Genomic DNA, 15790 nt, shown 5'->3' on the forward strand with positions numbered 1-15790 from the left:
CTAAGCTTGGGGATTTAGTGCCTGGACACTGCAGGTGCTGGATTTGATTGTGTCTACCTGACTTGCATCTCTAGTCGAGTGAATGGATAATTTCTAAGTCTTCCAGCTGCAAAGTGGTTGATGCAAAAAAAAAAAAAAAAAAAAGAGTTGGGTTTTTGGCAGAAATATCTTCCTTTCAGGAGCATGATGTATTAAAATTGGCCCGTGAGACCCACTTGGACTCTTTCCATCTATTAAAACCACTATACCATTACATACAGGATAGCGCAACTGAGTCATTAATGGTTAAGGGGCCCACAATTTATATCAGTGTAAGAATGGCAACTTGTTTTGACAAGCTGTATTGGAAACCTAGGAATGCAGTATTAGAGTATATTGGGAGAAATGTGGTGCACCATTTTAAGAACCATCTTCTTCTAATTGCCTAATTTTGGCATGCAGTGACAACCAGCATGTTTGGTCCTTGGTGTAACAACAATAACGAGCTGAACCACAACTTAGATAAACAAAAGGGGATGGTATCTTGAACCATGATTATATTAAACTTAATAATCTAGGCTAATGCAGCATGATCATTAGTCTTTTCTGATGTGAATCATTCTAATCTAGTTTCAGGAAGCAGTCAGTCTGGTTTTTTAGTGTTCTTGTGGTCTAGCTGGCTAGTTTCACGCATCCATTTTTTAAAGCTGGTTTTGATACATTTTCGCCTGAGAGCAGGTAAGGGACTTTGCTTATAGTGTAACTGTAATGAAAGTTTCCTCAGGTACTCAGTAATTGCTGTTCCTTTTCACCAACACACAGATACCAGCCTCTGTTAGTCCTTTTTTATCTAGCAGCGCTTGATATGCCAAGTTTTGTGTTTTGTTTTAGGTTTGCTTGCAGAAACTCTAATATTCTTGGTACAAAAAGCATCGCAGGTGAAGTGCTAGTCCTTCCATCCTGGAGAAAGCCAAATTTGATTGAGGTTTGATATTACTGCATTTGGATGTATCTGTCTAGGATGCGGGGTCTTTGTATTGTTTCATTGTCGTTCAGATGCAGGGGTGTTCGTTACAAACTGATGATTGCAAACACTTGGGTACTCTTTCACTGGTGACTTTTTTCCTAGTATAATGTGAACTTTATCAGCTGAAGAAACCTCTACACAAAAAACAATATGGAAGACTAGAAAAGGTACCGTATATGTTGTCCAAGTAAGCAACATTGACAGACTGTCACGTTGAAAGGACTGGTACTAAATCTGAAGCATATTGATAGGGTCAGTTGTCAGTGCTTGACACAAGGTAAAATATTTTCTGCATACATTCATACACTCCATGGGGATGCCAGGTAGGCAGCTGTGTAGGGAAATGACCAGTTCCTCTGCATCTACATGCCCTTAAGGTCTTGGGCTCGGTCTCTATCTGTGTTAGTGGTAGTGGTAGACGGGTAGCTATATGCTACCCTGCTTTGTTTGAAGTCATAATTCTGCTTGAAACACAGTGGGCTGATAGTTGGCTCATTGGTAACTTGCCTGTCCTGAGTGAACAGGCTGATCGAGCATTAGTAGAAGATACAAGCTAGTTTTCACTGCTGGCTTCAGAACAACTGAAAACCCGTTAGTAGCAGGTACTTAGGTTAGCACAGGGCTAATCTTTCCTTTATGTGGGCAACTGTCCTAACTGCAGCTATCACTTTCTAAAAATGGCCACCAGGGAAAGAATTCAACATTAAGCCTGATCTCCTCTTCCTCTGCTGTTTCCTTTGCTGTTTAGTTGTTCAGGCTTTTTAAATTGGTTCCTGCACCTGCAGGATTTATGTGAAGCAATGGCTTTTTCCTTAACAGAGTAAAGACCAGCCAGTTTCTGTAGTTGTTTTGACTAAGGACCTTGCCCTGAAAACCTGCCTGCAGCTTCTGTCCACAGACAAAAGGAGGTGGAATTGGGTGTTCATTTCCAGAAATAATCATCAAGGATCTTTAATGCTCGTTCATTGTTCGGGCTTACAGGAGCAGCACCTCTCTGAAAGTTTTGGTAGAGATCAAGTCAAGCAAAGTAGGATACCTAACACGGAGTATTTTTGACATCATAAATTTGGAAAGCGAACCGTATGCCAGCCTTTAACCATTCAGATCTGACTTGATCTCATGCTGCTTTGCAAATGGGAAATCTTTCTGGAAAGGGGGCTATTCCCTTGAGATAAGCACGATTATAGTAGTTTTTTTTTACATCTGGGTCTCTGTGTGTTTAACTGGAGAGGAAGAAGGGCTCCTTAGGGACACTTCGGAAGCACTAAACCACCTCACCAGCAGATGGTGTGCACATACCTTCTGGTAAGCCCTGTGCTTTACCATCTGTTTTAGCTGTATATCCCTTCTCTCTGGGGGGCTTGAGCTGTGCTCTGGCTTCTGAGTAGTTTAAAGGGCAAGTGGTATTCTGCAACTTGATCACAAGACTACCTGGGAAGGTTTTATTTCAGGGTGGCAGTAACATAAGATTTTGCAGCAAAAGGGGAGAGTTTTGGCTTATTTGATTGAGCACATGGATACAGCTTAGTGAATCTGTGTTTTATTCTCTAGCTTCGTAATCTTGGGCAAGGCCTTCTAACAAATTTGCCTCTGCTGCCTTTCCCACCCCCACCCCCCAGGCTTATAAAAGGGAGTGGATTCCTAGTTGGGTTTAGTGAAGCATTTGAAGATCTGTAGCATAAGGGGTGGGTGAAGTTTATCAGAAGCACCATTTTTAAGGGATGCAAGTGCATAAGGGCAGCCCAGGTGTTAGTGGCATTGGGGCCTTCCAACAGGAAATCTGGGAGAATTCCCAGCAGTGCAGTTGCACTGGTGTTTGCAACAGAAGAAGCTTTTGTCAGACAGTGCTCTGGCACTTCCAGTGTCTTAACGGTCATGATTAACCTGCTGGTCCAAAAAGGGCCAGCAGCTGTTGTACCTTGTCTTCACTGGTGCTTCTAGTGCAGCTAAACGAGGGCAAGTCATCTTTTAAAATTCCCTAGTGTAGACAAGGCCCTAGTGACATGCAGGCGTGCCATCTGCTGCTTGAAGCAGGAAGGCACATTGAGATTGCACACTTGAAACGTCTGAAATACTTCCATACAGGAATGTGGAATCTGGACCGTGGATGGTGTGAACAAAAATTACATGAATGAACACTTCATTTTTCTAAAAATGGTAGAACAATGAGCCCGTCATTTATTAAAACAAAGTGGACGCTGTTTATATTGTTTCCACAGTATAATTAGATAGTCAGCTCTTAGAGTGCTACAGATCTAGGCCCAGTTTCAGGACAGCAATTTAACATGTGTTCAACTCATTCCCATTTAAGTTGGCTATTAAGCGTGATTAGCTTCAAGCTTGTGCTTAATCCCTTAAAGATAAGCATATGCTTATGTGCTCTCCTGAATAGTGATGGACTGAATTCCTGCCCAGATGTGTGGATTTTGTTCTCCCACGTGGCAAATGTGTTTTTTTTTTCTCCCCGCTGTGTTATCAGAAGTGCTGAAGCCAACATGGTTCTATTTTATTTACTTCCTCCTTTGATCCCAGCGATGTTGCTAGGAGACACTACTGCACTGTTATCTCTGTCTTTTTCCAAGGGAAGCACAGAGCATGCTTATAATCTCAGGAAAATCTTTTAATTAATTGCTGAAGTGTTGGACAGCAAACCTTTTTTTCCCTGTGAAATAACTGGGGAGATCAGATGCTCGAGATAATGCAATGGGCGTAAAACTCATCTGTTTCAGGTGTCTTGGCCGTTACTTGGAAATCCTAGGTCGTCCTGACACACTGCTAAAGATAACTTTTTTTTTCCAAATGTTTTAATATTGTCCTTTGCATTTAAAACTGCTCCAGGGGCAATCAAATATGCACCTTGGTTTCATGGAGTTCTTAAGGGTTCATCATGAGAGAAATCCTACACCAGGTTCTGTAAGTTTGGGAACTGTATGTAAAAGCCCAGATCATGCATATTTTAGCAATGCACATCCCTGTTGATTTTAGTGGTGTCCTGCAGTTACCCCCATATAAAATAGTTGGCAAAATCTATGCCATAGCTCAGGAGTATCTAAAATTGGTTAAGTTGTTCTGTACACCCAGGCCACCTTAAATTTAATTTGCTTAGGTTCTGATTTAAAGCCTGAAGCTCTACATCAGGGGTGGGCAGAATGCAGCCCAAGGGCCGGATCCGGCCCACCAGGCCGTTCTATCTGGCCCGCGGGGCCCCTAAAAAATTTAGAAAATTAATATTTATCTGCCCTGAGCTGCCTGTCATGCAGCCCTCGATGGCTAGCCGAAACGCAGTAAGCGGCCCTCTGTCCAAAATAATTTCCCGCCCCCACTCTACATGCATCTTTCCTGGTGTGTTTCTCCAGCAGATTTCAGTTATTAATATAGCATCAAACTTGAACCTGCTTGTTAAATAGACAAAAAAGTCCCATTCAGAAGCCTTTTAACTTGTTTTTGGTTTAACTTAATTTGAAAATTGCTGTTGCTTGCCAGTGCACACTTCTTCCAAAGGTGTGCCACTCCAGTTTGATAATGGGGGAAACCCTATTTTTAGATTGGTAACTGCTCTTTAGACTTAGTCAGCTTTAGTAAAAGTGGCAAAAAGCCCCACTGAAGCACCTGATCTATACTTCTCAGTGGCTGTAACACTTTGCTTCTTCCCATAAATCACATTTTTTTTAAAACAAGTGCAAGCAGCCGAAAAGGCAGGAATTGTTCAGGCAGCTTACCTAGATTTCAGGGAGAGATGGGGGGTTGTGGGGGAGGTGTGCAGAGGGGAACGAGAACATTGGGGCTGCAACAGTACCTTGTATTTCTCTTATTCCTAGAGTCTTGAGGCTTTCCTTCTGGGGAAGAAGATATGTTCCTATGACTCAGATGTTCAGCCTGGATTAGATATTTAGGCTTGAGAAGGGCTCTAGCTAGCCAGAAGAGCTGATACAGAACTAAGAAGAAGTTGCAAGCTCCAAATGGCTATTTACTATGAGCCTGTGCCAATTGCAGAGCTCCTTAGTAGCATCTATGGGTTATACAGGGTCTTCATAAAGTCCTTGTGCACAACCTAAGTTCATGCCCTTAAGGTCTCGGTCTTGGTCTCCGTCTCTGTTAGAGGCAGTGGTGTGGGGGGGAGTTTAAAAATTCACAAGGACTTTATGAAGACCCTGTGTGTACTTGAACCCTTTGCAAGCTAGTTTGCTTTTCTGGTGAACATCTGACATAGCTAAACCAGTTACTTGCATCTAAATCAACCTGATGGCCAGGTGAACTGTGGGAAGATTCTTAACTTCCCCTTAGTCCTTGCTGCCACATTGTATTTGCATAGAGTGCAGAGAAAAAAAACATGTACTAAACAGTCTGTTCTTCTGTTTGCATTCAGTTTACATAAGCAAGTCAAAAGAGCTCAGGGTAGTTTGGAGAAGCACTGACCAGGAACGGCCCAGAAAATGAGGAGGAGGAGAAGGGGGACTTGTAGTGTTATCTGATGCTGCCATCGGTGTACACTGGGAGACTCTCTTTTGTATTGCTTTGCATCCATGCATCGAAAGTTCATGTTTCTTTTAATGTTAAAAGTGTACCTTTTTATATCCATCTAAATTCAACCACACACAAAGGTGAAATAAAGATAGTTGTGTGAACGTTTGTGTTGTGGTGGTTTGTAAAAGATTAACTCTGAGATGAAGGGGGCTGATTTTTTTGATATTTTTAACGCCTAAGCTTTTACAGTTGCCATGCTGTGTTCTCGGGAGATTCCATTCCAGCTTGAGACAGAATGTTTCATAGTTTCTAGGGTCGGAAGGGACCTGAGAAGATCATCTAGTCCGACCCCCTGCCATGGCAGGAAAGAGTACTGGGGTCAAACGACCCCAGCAAGGTGTTCATCTAACCTCTTCTTAAAAACCCCCAGGGTAGGAGCCTGCACCACCTCCCTTGGAAGTTGGTTCCAGACCCTAGCCGCCCTGACCGTGAAATAGCGCCTTCTGATGTCTAACCTAAATCTACCGTCTGCTAGCTTGTGACCGTTGTTCCTGGTCACTCCTGGCTGTGCTCGGGGGAACAGTGACTCCCCCAATGCCTTCTGATCCCCCCTGACCAGTTTGTAACAGGCCACAAGATCCCCCCTCAGCCTTCTCTTGTGGAGGCTGAACAGGTTCAGGTCCCGTAGTCTCTCCTCATAGGGCCTGCCCTGAAGTCCCCTGATCATGCGAGTGGCCCTCCTCTGGACCCTCTCCATGCTGTCCACATCCCTCTTGAAGTGCGGCGCCCAGAACTGGACGCAGTACTCCAACTGCGGCCTGACCAGTGCCGCATAAAGGGGGAGGATCACCTCTCTGGACCTGCTCGAGATGCATCTGTGGATGCATGACAATGTATTTAGAGTCTGCCCTGTATTCATTTGGCCTCACTTTTAGCCTGGGTTTGTTCCTAGCATGAGTTGTAGACTAACATGCAGACTTAGAACAGATGAATTGCCCACCAATGGAGTATCCAGAAGAGGTCGACTCTCATTTAGGTACCAAATGAAAGTAGTAGTTGGTATTCTCACTGCGAAAGCTGCCTTTGTTTTGAAAAGCCCAACCTTCTTCCCCCCAGGCCCAATATTTATAATCCTGCATACTCCATGCATTTCACTGTAAAATTGTTCATTTAATTCCTGGAAGATGCGGGGAGGAAAATTGGAGACTGAATTTGTAACGGTGAAGTTGAACTGATCATAGTCAATCTTGTGTAATGGTCTCATTTTGGGGGAAGAAACATGTAGATCAGTTTTTCAGTGGAAATGTCACAAACTTTGCAAATGCATGCCAAATTCGATCCTTTATCTTTTGAGCGCCATCCTCCTCAAACTTTGTGGTTCTTTTTGCTGGGGACTTTGATGGGTTGAGACCATATGAAAGTTAGATGCCAAAAAACTGTTAAGTCTTTGTCTGCCTTTTATTATACAGTCCTCCATACAGGGATTATGTCTATGTTAAACCAGTAATGCCCTTAGCCTTAATCAGAAGAACCAAAACAAGTCATTACAGCTGTTGTATTTGAATCATTTTTAATAGCACAAAACATGAATGAATTGTACAAAAATAAGCTCTGCAGGTAAGTGAGATATAGTGGAGGGCTTTGTATATACAAAAACCATAAGCACAGAGGCTGCTGTTCGTAGAAAAGGCCCAGTGCCAAGAGAAACCTATTTAGAAGTCACATTTGGAGTTCAAGATGGTTCTGCAACAGTCAAATGGTAAGAGACCCAGCCTACAGCTGTTGATTAAACCAATGGCATTTCATAGGTCTGTAACACTCAGGCTGGGCTTCCCAAGCTGCGGGTGGTTCTGCAGCTTATCACTTTTGTTGCTTCATAGAAAGTCTCATTAGCTTTTTGCTGCATTTCTTGGTTTGTCTTTCTCTGTTTATTGCATGGCTTGGATAAGTCTTCCTTGCAACTGTGAATAATGCAGCACACACATGCTCTCTCTCTTGCAGAACCAAGTATTGTAGTGTTTTAACTGAAGTGTGCGCCACAGATTTACATCACATTGCTGTGGCTTTTGGGCTCCTGAGCCAGGCAGAGCTGAGTATTGCTGTTTTAGGGGTTAAATCTTTTCTCGCTCTAAAGATGAGTCAGAATCCAGCTTTAAGATCCTAAATAGTTAACAGAATTGTGTAGATTTAAACTAAACCCTGTCAAAAGCCAGAGTTGAAATACCTTCTCCCCTCACATTTTGTGTTAAGATCTAAGGACAGGATGATTATTCTTGTGACATTTAAATTTAGTAACATCCACAGGGGCTTTTGATGCTTGCAAGGGGTAGGCTGAGAGCTGGTATCTGTTTCTAACTCCTGACTTTAGAGCAGTGGAGGGAGCTTGTGTGTGTGCGTGTGCCTATGATACTCACATCTCAGTAACAAAGCATTTTCAGTGTCTTTGTAATGTGTTTATTATAAAATGAACTAGACATTTTGACATTTAGGGCCCCTACATATGCACAGGCTACTACACATGCAGCCTTTTACGGCAACACATGCACAAGCAGAATCTGTGCAGCCTAGATGAAAGTTTTGTGTAATGCTTCCACAAGCTCTCCATCACCTTTTAGGGAGGGTTAATGCCAGGTGGCCTTGAAGCACTGCAAAACGCAGCTTCTGTATAACCATGACACAGTGGCATATACTCTAGCTGCAGGTCTTAATGTTGCAAACTCTGTGGCTTGAGTCTTGTACTATAAACAGTACTTGCATGATGGTGCTGATGGAGTATACTCATCAGTCACTATTGTGTACATGTTTCATTCATAGCTGATGAATACACCTGTCTCAAAACACTCTGTTCTCTGATGCAGACTTTTTTTTGCTAGGAGGAAGTGGTGACTTAGGTTCCTCATTCAAAATAAACACAAACCCACAAATCTTGGCCCATTCTTCTAGGCTTTCATAGGACAGGAACTACTGTCTCCTTTGTCCGCCGTTCTCAAGCTGCTTTGACTTTATCTATCAAAGTTGAGGACAGTCATCTTTGCTTTGACTTGAACTTGCAAAATACTCATGTACCCAAGTTGCTTGGATGACTTTCCTCCAGATCTGTTTCATGTTAATACGTAACTGAAAAAAATGTTTATGTACGGAATCACTTAAGGGCTGAAATGAGTTATGGCAAGCAGCAATACTTGTAACTAATGGTATGTTCTTGTCTTCCAGAGAGAGCAGGTATAAATTGCTTATTCCCAAGGTCACAGAGCTATGTGGGGTATCATTTTTCACGGTTATGTCTGTACTTCTCAGTTTTATTTCTATGCATCTTCTGTTTTTTGTGTGTTCTACCTACCTCTGAGTTTATCTTAATCTTTGTGTTAAATCCTTCATTCCTCATCTACCCTTCAGCTTTGTGAATGCTAGGGAACAGATTTTCAAGCATCTAGCAGAAGGCAGGGCAGGATAGCACCTCTAGAATAACTGCCTCTGAGAGGCATAAACTTCTGTAAGCTAAAGCCTGTTTCCTTAGATGCTATGATAACTATCATAGCATCTAATGAAGTTAGCTGTTGCCTACAAAAGCTTATACTGCTCTGAATTAGTTACTCTTTTACAGTGCTGCCCTGCCCTGCCTTCTGCCTGACTTCAGTCTAATGTGGCTAACTACCTCTCTCTCAAAGCAGTTCTCAACCAGGATGCCATGGCACCCTGGGGTGCCTTGAGATTGAAAGAATCTCAAGGTGTGCTGCAGGGTGTCACGCAAGGTTAGCACTGTGAGGTGCGTATACATGAGTCACAAGATAAACCCAGAGTTTTCAAAGAGGAATTTATAGTGTTAAAACTATTCTGACCTGCTGTGATCTTTCCTGAGTCCTTTGCAACAGAATAATTGTTCTATTAATTTTTTGAAGACAAGAAACAAGTCTAAACTAAGACCTAGCATTTCCCAAGTTTGGGGCTTGAGTATACTGAGGGGTGCCTTGAACCAGAAAAGGTTGAGAGCCACTGTTCTAGCATCTTCTAGTCCCTGTTCAGAGGGAGCTGCTTTCACCTGAGCCCTTCTGAAGACCTGACTACCTAGGTGAATAACTGGCCTCTTGTTGGTTTTTTTTTTTCTGTCTTGGATATTTGGCCCTTACAAAGTAGTGGGAGTATAGCATACTCCAAGTCCACCCTAATTTTCAAGTGTTCCTTTTGTGTAATCTTCCACTAATCCTCCTCCCCTGTTGATGCTCCAGCAGTAATTCTGAGGCACTAGTGACACTTTCTGGGTGTCCGTGTAAAGTCTCCTAACACTAGATAGCTCAGGTAATGAAACCAGTCTTGTTAGCTGTGGAGTGACTTCTATTTCCTAACATCACTTCCTTAAAAACAAATTCCATCTTACAAAGGTACAATAGAGCTTTTGAATTCCGGTTTTTGTCACTTGACCCAGCCCATCCTCCTGAACTCCTGCAATACAATCAGGGCTTTTTGGTGTGAGTCATCCTAAAATGTCTCGTTGCCTCAGCCAGTTATGGTGCACATAACTCACAGAGGAGTTACAGGCGAACATGCCAGCAGTAATATTTCCTTTGATGCTGTGACACATTGTCCCACTTGCAATGAAGCAGTATAAAGCAGCATCTGCACCTTACTTCAAAAGACAGGCAGTGGCATTTGTGTTTAATTAGGCTATTGGTAGTTTTGCTCACCCCCACAATAGAAAGCAGCGGGACCATGGAAAGGATGCTAGGAGAACTGCCTTCTTGCCCTGGGTAACCAGACAAAATGAATCTGTCTTCTTAACTCCTCCAGTGTCCCCTCCTTGGTTGTTCATTGTGTTCTTTTTAAATACCAGTGTTTCCTTTCTACCTTTTTAATATTTGCAGCCGCTTCTGTAAGTCACAGAAACACAGGGTTTACTGAAAAGCCTCCTAAACACTGTTTGGTCTCGTTCCTTTGATGCGTGATAATGCCTGATGGCTGGTTTGATCAGTGTGAGAGATTATGGAAAATGTCGCTGTTAATAACAGACTGGCTCTTGCTAGAACGAGTGCTGAGATGATTCATTTAAGGTCAAAACGGCAAAGGATGCTAATAATGTGTTAAACTTGTTGGAGACAGGTGGTTTCCACTGGAGAAAAGCATGTTTATAGAAATGTCCTGTTTTATCATCTTGAGAGGTCTAAAATTATAGAAGAGAAGCTTCCAAACAAAAAGTGTTTGTGGCAGGGAAGAGACTAAGGCCTTTTTGGTACTGGGGGATTTTCCCTGTTATCATCTTTTGCTGCTTACTGTAAGCTGCTAGTGAAGACTGGCAAAACAGCACCTTGCATTATTGCAGCTTTACCCTGGTTTCCACCAGTCTGGATGCTGCATCAGCACAAATATGACTTGTAATGGATTCTCCACTCCATGCACGGCATTTGAATTCTGGTAGCTGCAGCAACAACAACAACAAAAAATCCCAGTTAGACCAGGCCAGAAAGTAGCTTGCAGCTTGGTGAGCCCTGGTAGCTGGCGACTGTCAGGCTAGCTGGAAAAGGAGAGTTTGTGGGAGTCTTTTGTAGTAACTCCCTTTGATAAGTTAATCTCTGAGGCCTGAATGCAAGTCCTGTGGATCTTAAAAGCAAAACCAGATCCATTATCTGAAATGCAGGAGCCAAATCAAATGTGTACATGAGACTTACCCGGTAGAGGGAGACAAACAACCACACTGTCGGGATGGATCTTACATGGGTATGTAGCTACTTGCTGAAGTGAAAGGAGTGGGGACTTCAGTATGCGGAGTTGGAAGAATGGGGGTGGTAGGGATGTTTGCGCACACACATTGATCAGTTGGTTTCAGCTTTTGCCTATTGAAACTGATTTTGTCTCCAACTTTTTTTCAGGGTTTCCACGGTCCTTATCCCTTCGGACAGTCTTAAAAATCAAAAAACGGGTATCGACAAGAGGAGAATTTTAACAACTGACTTACGGGGGCGGGAGGGAGGTTCTAATGGCTTACTGAAGACGCAGCATGGACCCCCCCTTCTCTGCCTCCATGTCCTGGATAACGAAGAAAACAATAACTTAAGACTAGTTGTTTCCAGAGGAAAAAACAAAACTAAGTATGCATGTGTGAATGCTGAATTTTCAGGAGTGCTGTTCAATGCTACAAGAAAGAAAATACACCAACACCATTTTTTTTTTTTAGGAGTCATTCTCATGATTAATTAGGTAGCTTAAAAGAAGTTTAAACATTTAAAATGAAAAAGCCATCTTTTTAAGAGAAATTATTTTGCTTACAAGAACGGTTGTAGTTTGTGCAAATGTTTAATTTCTTTGTTTGTTTCCTGTTCATATTTTTTTAAAAATAAGGGACAGCGTGCATTTTTATCGATTTTTGTGCTTGCCTGCTACAGAATGGGAACTTGCTTAGCATCTTCTGGGGTTTGTGCTGTGGCTTTGTTTTTTCTATGTTGGGCATTTTTTAATGTAAATTTGGGTTCACGCCCAGCTCTCTGGATTTTAATGACTTCAGCTGTTCTTAGTTATCTACCTTTTTAATCTTTTGTTGATTCTTTTCCCCTTTTGAGGGGTGCTGTTGGTATTCCACACCTGTCCTTGAAGATTTAAGTCAACACCAGATTTCATTATCTCATAAGGAGGAGAGGACTGCAGGACTAAGCTCAGATAATATGGGAGACTCCTCCCAACCCCCTTGAAACTTGAATACACAAAATATATAATGAAACAAATTTATTAGGATTCCAAAGCTGGTAGGATTATTTTTAAAATACCATCTTGTTAACTATCAATGTACAGTAGTTGTGCCTAGGACCACCATGCAAGTGTATTAGTCTTGTGCCAAGAGGAAGCTAACTTTCTGTATCTAGTTCACCAGCTAGTAATTGTAAAGCTTTGCAAAAGTCATGCTCTTTAGTTTTAAGCCTTCCATTCTTACCCTTCCATCTTGTATTGGTATATTTCTAATTCCTCTTTCTTGTGGTGAAATGCTAGCTTAGCAGGGAGAGGCCAAGGTGTTTTTGAATGTAGCGCAAGAAGTGGAATCATCAGCTGGATTCCACGATGGCATCTTGCATTTCTCTCGCCTTTCTCTTGCTGGCCAATTTAGCTTCTGTGAGGTTTTTCTTTCTAGGTGAGCTCTTCAAGGTTTGTTTTTAGACGAAGGAGAGCTCTTCTGGACGTGAGGGTCACGTAACTGTGGAATGATAGCCATGTATAATAGGATGACACAGACTAATCCCATAGGTAGGAAAAGTGACTTGAGTTCTGTGTCAGACTTCCAAGGTGCTGTGGTCACTGTGAGTTGAACTGAAATGGAAGAGGGTGTGAGGGTACTATCTACTTTAGAAACTTGAACCAAGCCACAAGAGCCGCCTGCCAAAGATACACTAATATGCAAAACACCCCTCTTATCGCCATGTAGTTACCCTAATCCAAACTGCCATCTTCTCTTGGTCTGCCCTAGGCTGTTTCCAAGGAGCACTAGTTCCTTGATTGTGTCAGTGTTTGTTCTTCATTTAGCCTCCAGCGTCCCTCTTCTCACACCAAGGCAAGCAGGTAGATTCTGTTAAGGCTAATGAATTCCTCATACCCAGCAGAGAAAGACTTGGGCCTTTGGGGAGAAGCATGGGGCCTGGCAGTCTTGTGCTTTTGCTGACCACTGGTGGACTTTGTTTGTCTTGTAGAGATCCTAGTTTGAAGAATAACTTCCCTGTACGTTTGAAATCTAAAGAGAGCTCCAAATGCTGGGAGACGAACTTGTGTAAGAATTTGCTACTTGGGTGTAAGAAGGGAAGCTTGGAAGACATCCTGTGTACTGTGAGCCTGTTGCTGAGCCAGCTCTTGTTGCTGAGTTAACCTGGAGGCATGTGGGGAGGGGAAGGCAGCTTTTTGCTAAAACTGCACGAGTTGATTAAATCCAAGTTTCTCCCCCTTGAATGCAAATGGAGAAGGTGCACTTGTTCAGCTGCAGTCCTCATACTCTGTACGTTGTAAAATTCCTCTTGCCCTGGATGAGTTGCAGCCTTTGGACAGGTGAGTAAAGGGAGAGATTTACATCATCCTGACCCTGTGGGTGAATGGATCTTTTCTTCCCAGCTTGGCCTGGTGGAGTTGGTTGTGACAAGCCTGCTAGGCATTGAGCCTGTGCCCTCCAGTACCTCATGTGCACGACTACTGTGTGTCCCTTCTAAAGCGGGGGGAAGAGGCCAGGGGATTGCTGTGTAGTCCAGCTGATGAGGCTGCCCCTTGGCCTCTTCAGTTCAGCCTTATCTGGCTGTTGTGTAGACTGAGGTGAAAGTGAGCCCTGGGTCACTGACACCTGCTGCTGCCACACTTGGAACCCTGCAGACCTCATATGGGCAGGGGAAGTTGTCACCTTCGGGCCTGACTTCATTTTCCCTTCTGCTCCCAGGTACACACACTTGATGCATTTAGAAATGACTACCATGTGTATGTCCACGTTTTTCCACTGCAAAGATTCCTTTTCCAGGAGTCACGTGGCGTGCACCCTGGTACTGGCCTTTCTTAGTCGGAGGGCATGCCGATTTTGCACAGCTTTGAATACAGTCTCCTTTCTCCCCTTCAGTCTAACAGCACTCTTGTCACCGGGTTGCTCACTCCAGGGTGCGAGGGAAGTCACTGTCAGACTTGCCTTGCAGCTGCAGAAAACCAGCCTCTTGATACTCATGTATTACAGCTGTTCCCCAGGAAACCCTCTTGAGCATAAACACAATCCTTTTCTATGGGGATGATCATTATATCACTAGTGACAAAACGCTATAACTGTTTGAGGGTGTTGGTTAGTTGAATAACCCCTGCTGTAACAGTGGGAGAATGTTTAAATTGCTGGTGATTCTGCCTCTTTTCCCTCCTCATCTCTCCAGTGAGACCTGCTTTGATGTCAGCAGTGGTTTATGTCCTCAAGTTCCCTAGTACTCAGAAATGCTAGCAGTCTCCAGATACAACTTGCCATTCAGTTTGCAGTAGTTCTTAAATGAAGAGTTTTGAGGATGGTTAGCAAACTCTTTCCGGATAACAGCGAGAGCAGCAATTGCACTGGTTTTGTAGAGCAGGCACGTTTGAACTTGGGAGTCCAGAGTGAGGCATTTAAACCAAAAAATGACCTAAATTTCCAGAAGCGCTCAATACCTAAGTTTTCTCATAGACTTTGATGGGAAGGTGTGGGTGCAGCAGTTATGTAAGCTAGGCTGAATGTGTTGTACTGACTTCTGGGATTGTCAGGAAACGATTTGTCAGCTGAGCCCACTGGACAAGGAAAGGCCAAATGAAGTTTGCTTCATGCAGCGTTTCCTCAAGCGGGTTCCCTGATTTGGGAGGCAAAGGAGCTGGTGGTACCCAGTGGTATGAGAGAGACTGTGGCTATAGATAGGCTGTACCAGGACAATTTTCTTTGTTTCTCTAGAGGCAACTTTTTTTTTTTCTTTAGAGGCAATGATCTTGGAAGTCGTGAAATGAGGTAGGGGGTTGGGACCTTTTAAGCCAGGAATTTCCCATTTCCAACAATTACCTTTCTTTCATGGATCCTTGAGCTTAGCATCAGCTGTTTGGGTCAGGAAATGCCTCAAAATCTTCTGTATCTGAGAATGTGACTGAAACTGGGGCTACAAAAGCATCCTGTCCCACTGCTGAGAAAGCCAGGGATGAGCACTGGAGCCCTTCTTGCTGGTAATGTGCTCCATACCTGGGAACAGGTGACCCACCTGCTTTGGCCAGCCTGGGACTCTGGTGCTTTGTGTTTCAGGAGGACCACCCTGAATCCTCCAGAGCTTGGAAGATACCTGTTGCTCCCCAAGAGGGGAAGCAGAAACAGTCCCAGAGCCTGTGGGTGTGAGTGGCTGGTGTTGGCAGGGCTGAGAAATGCACGCTGTCCCGTGTCTGGGTTTCCGTTGTGTTTTTTTTTTTTCCTGTGTGAGTGAGTGGTTGGTTCTGCGGCCTGTCTTTTATTCTCTCTGTGGGGAGTGCATGTGTAGAGCAGGATGGTGTGTTGCCGCATTGGGTCTGGGAGAAGTCGTACAAGAGCACATTGAGGGTTAAAAGGAAGCTGTTCCCTTTATGTATAAATGAATATTTGTATGATTAAATTAACACAGGAAAACATCTGCAGCTCTTGAGTCTTATTGACGAATGTTCTCTTTTCCTGTGACCTCCACCATGTGCCTGAAGTGAACGAGGTCCATTTAAGTCTCCGGGTTAGATGGAGGTGGCATGCAGACCTTAAAATCAGTTTGCACACGCAACGCTGTAAAGTTCAACTCTCCTGCTCCTTCAGCCATGACTAATTTAAAGGCAAAAATAAACTCAGGGTACACTGGATGCCTG

General features: G+C 43.4%; 1 protein-coding gene across 1 annotated transcript in view; it reads left to right on the top strand.

The window, feature by feature from the left end:
* Positions 1–15569, top strand: part of CUNH6orf106 (chromosome unknown C6orf106 homolog) — a 57891-nt gene extending 42322 nt beyond the window's left edge. Inside the window, exon 5 of the mRNA XM_019514167.1 lies at positions 11332–15569. Coding sequence (XP_019369712.1) covers positions 11332–11367 — 36 coding nt within the window. The 3' untranslated portion in view covers positions 11368–15569. The remainder of the gene's footprint in view (positions 1–11331) is intronic.
* The last annotated feature ends 221 nt before the right edge of the window (positions 15570–15790 follow it).

The sequence above is a fragment of the Gavialis gangeticus genome, unplaced genomic scaffold (genome assembly GCF_001723915.1).
Source record: "Gavialis gangeticus isolate Ggan-Ray unplaced genomic scaffold, GavGan_comp1, whole genome shotgun sequence".
Classification (NCBI taxonomy): domain Eukaryota; kingdom Metazoa; phylum Chordata; order Crocodylia; family Gavialidae; genus Gavialis; species Gavialis gangeticus.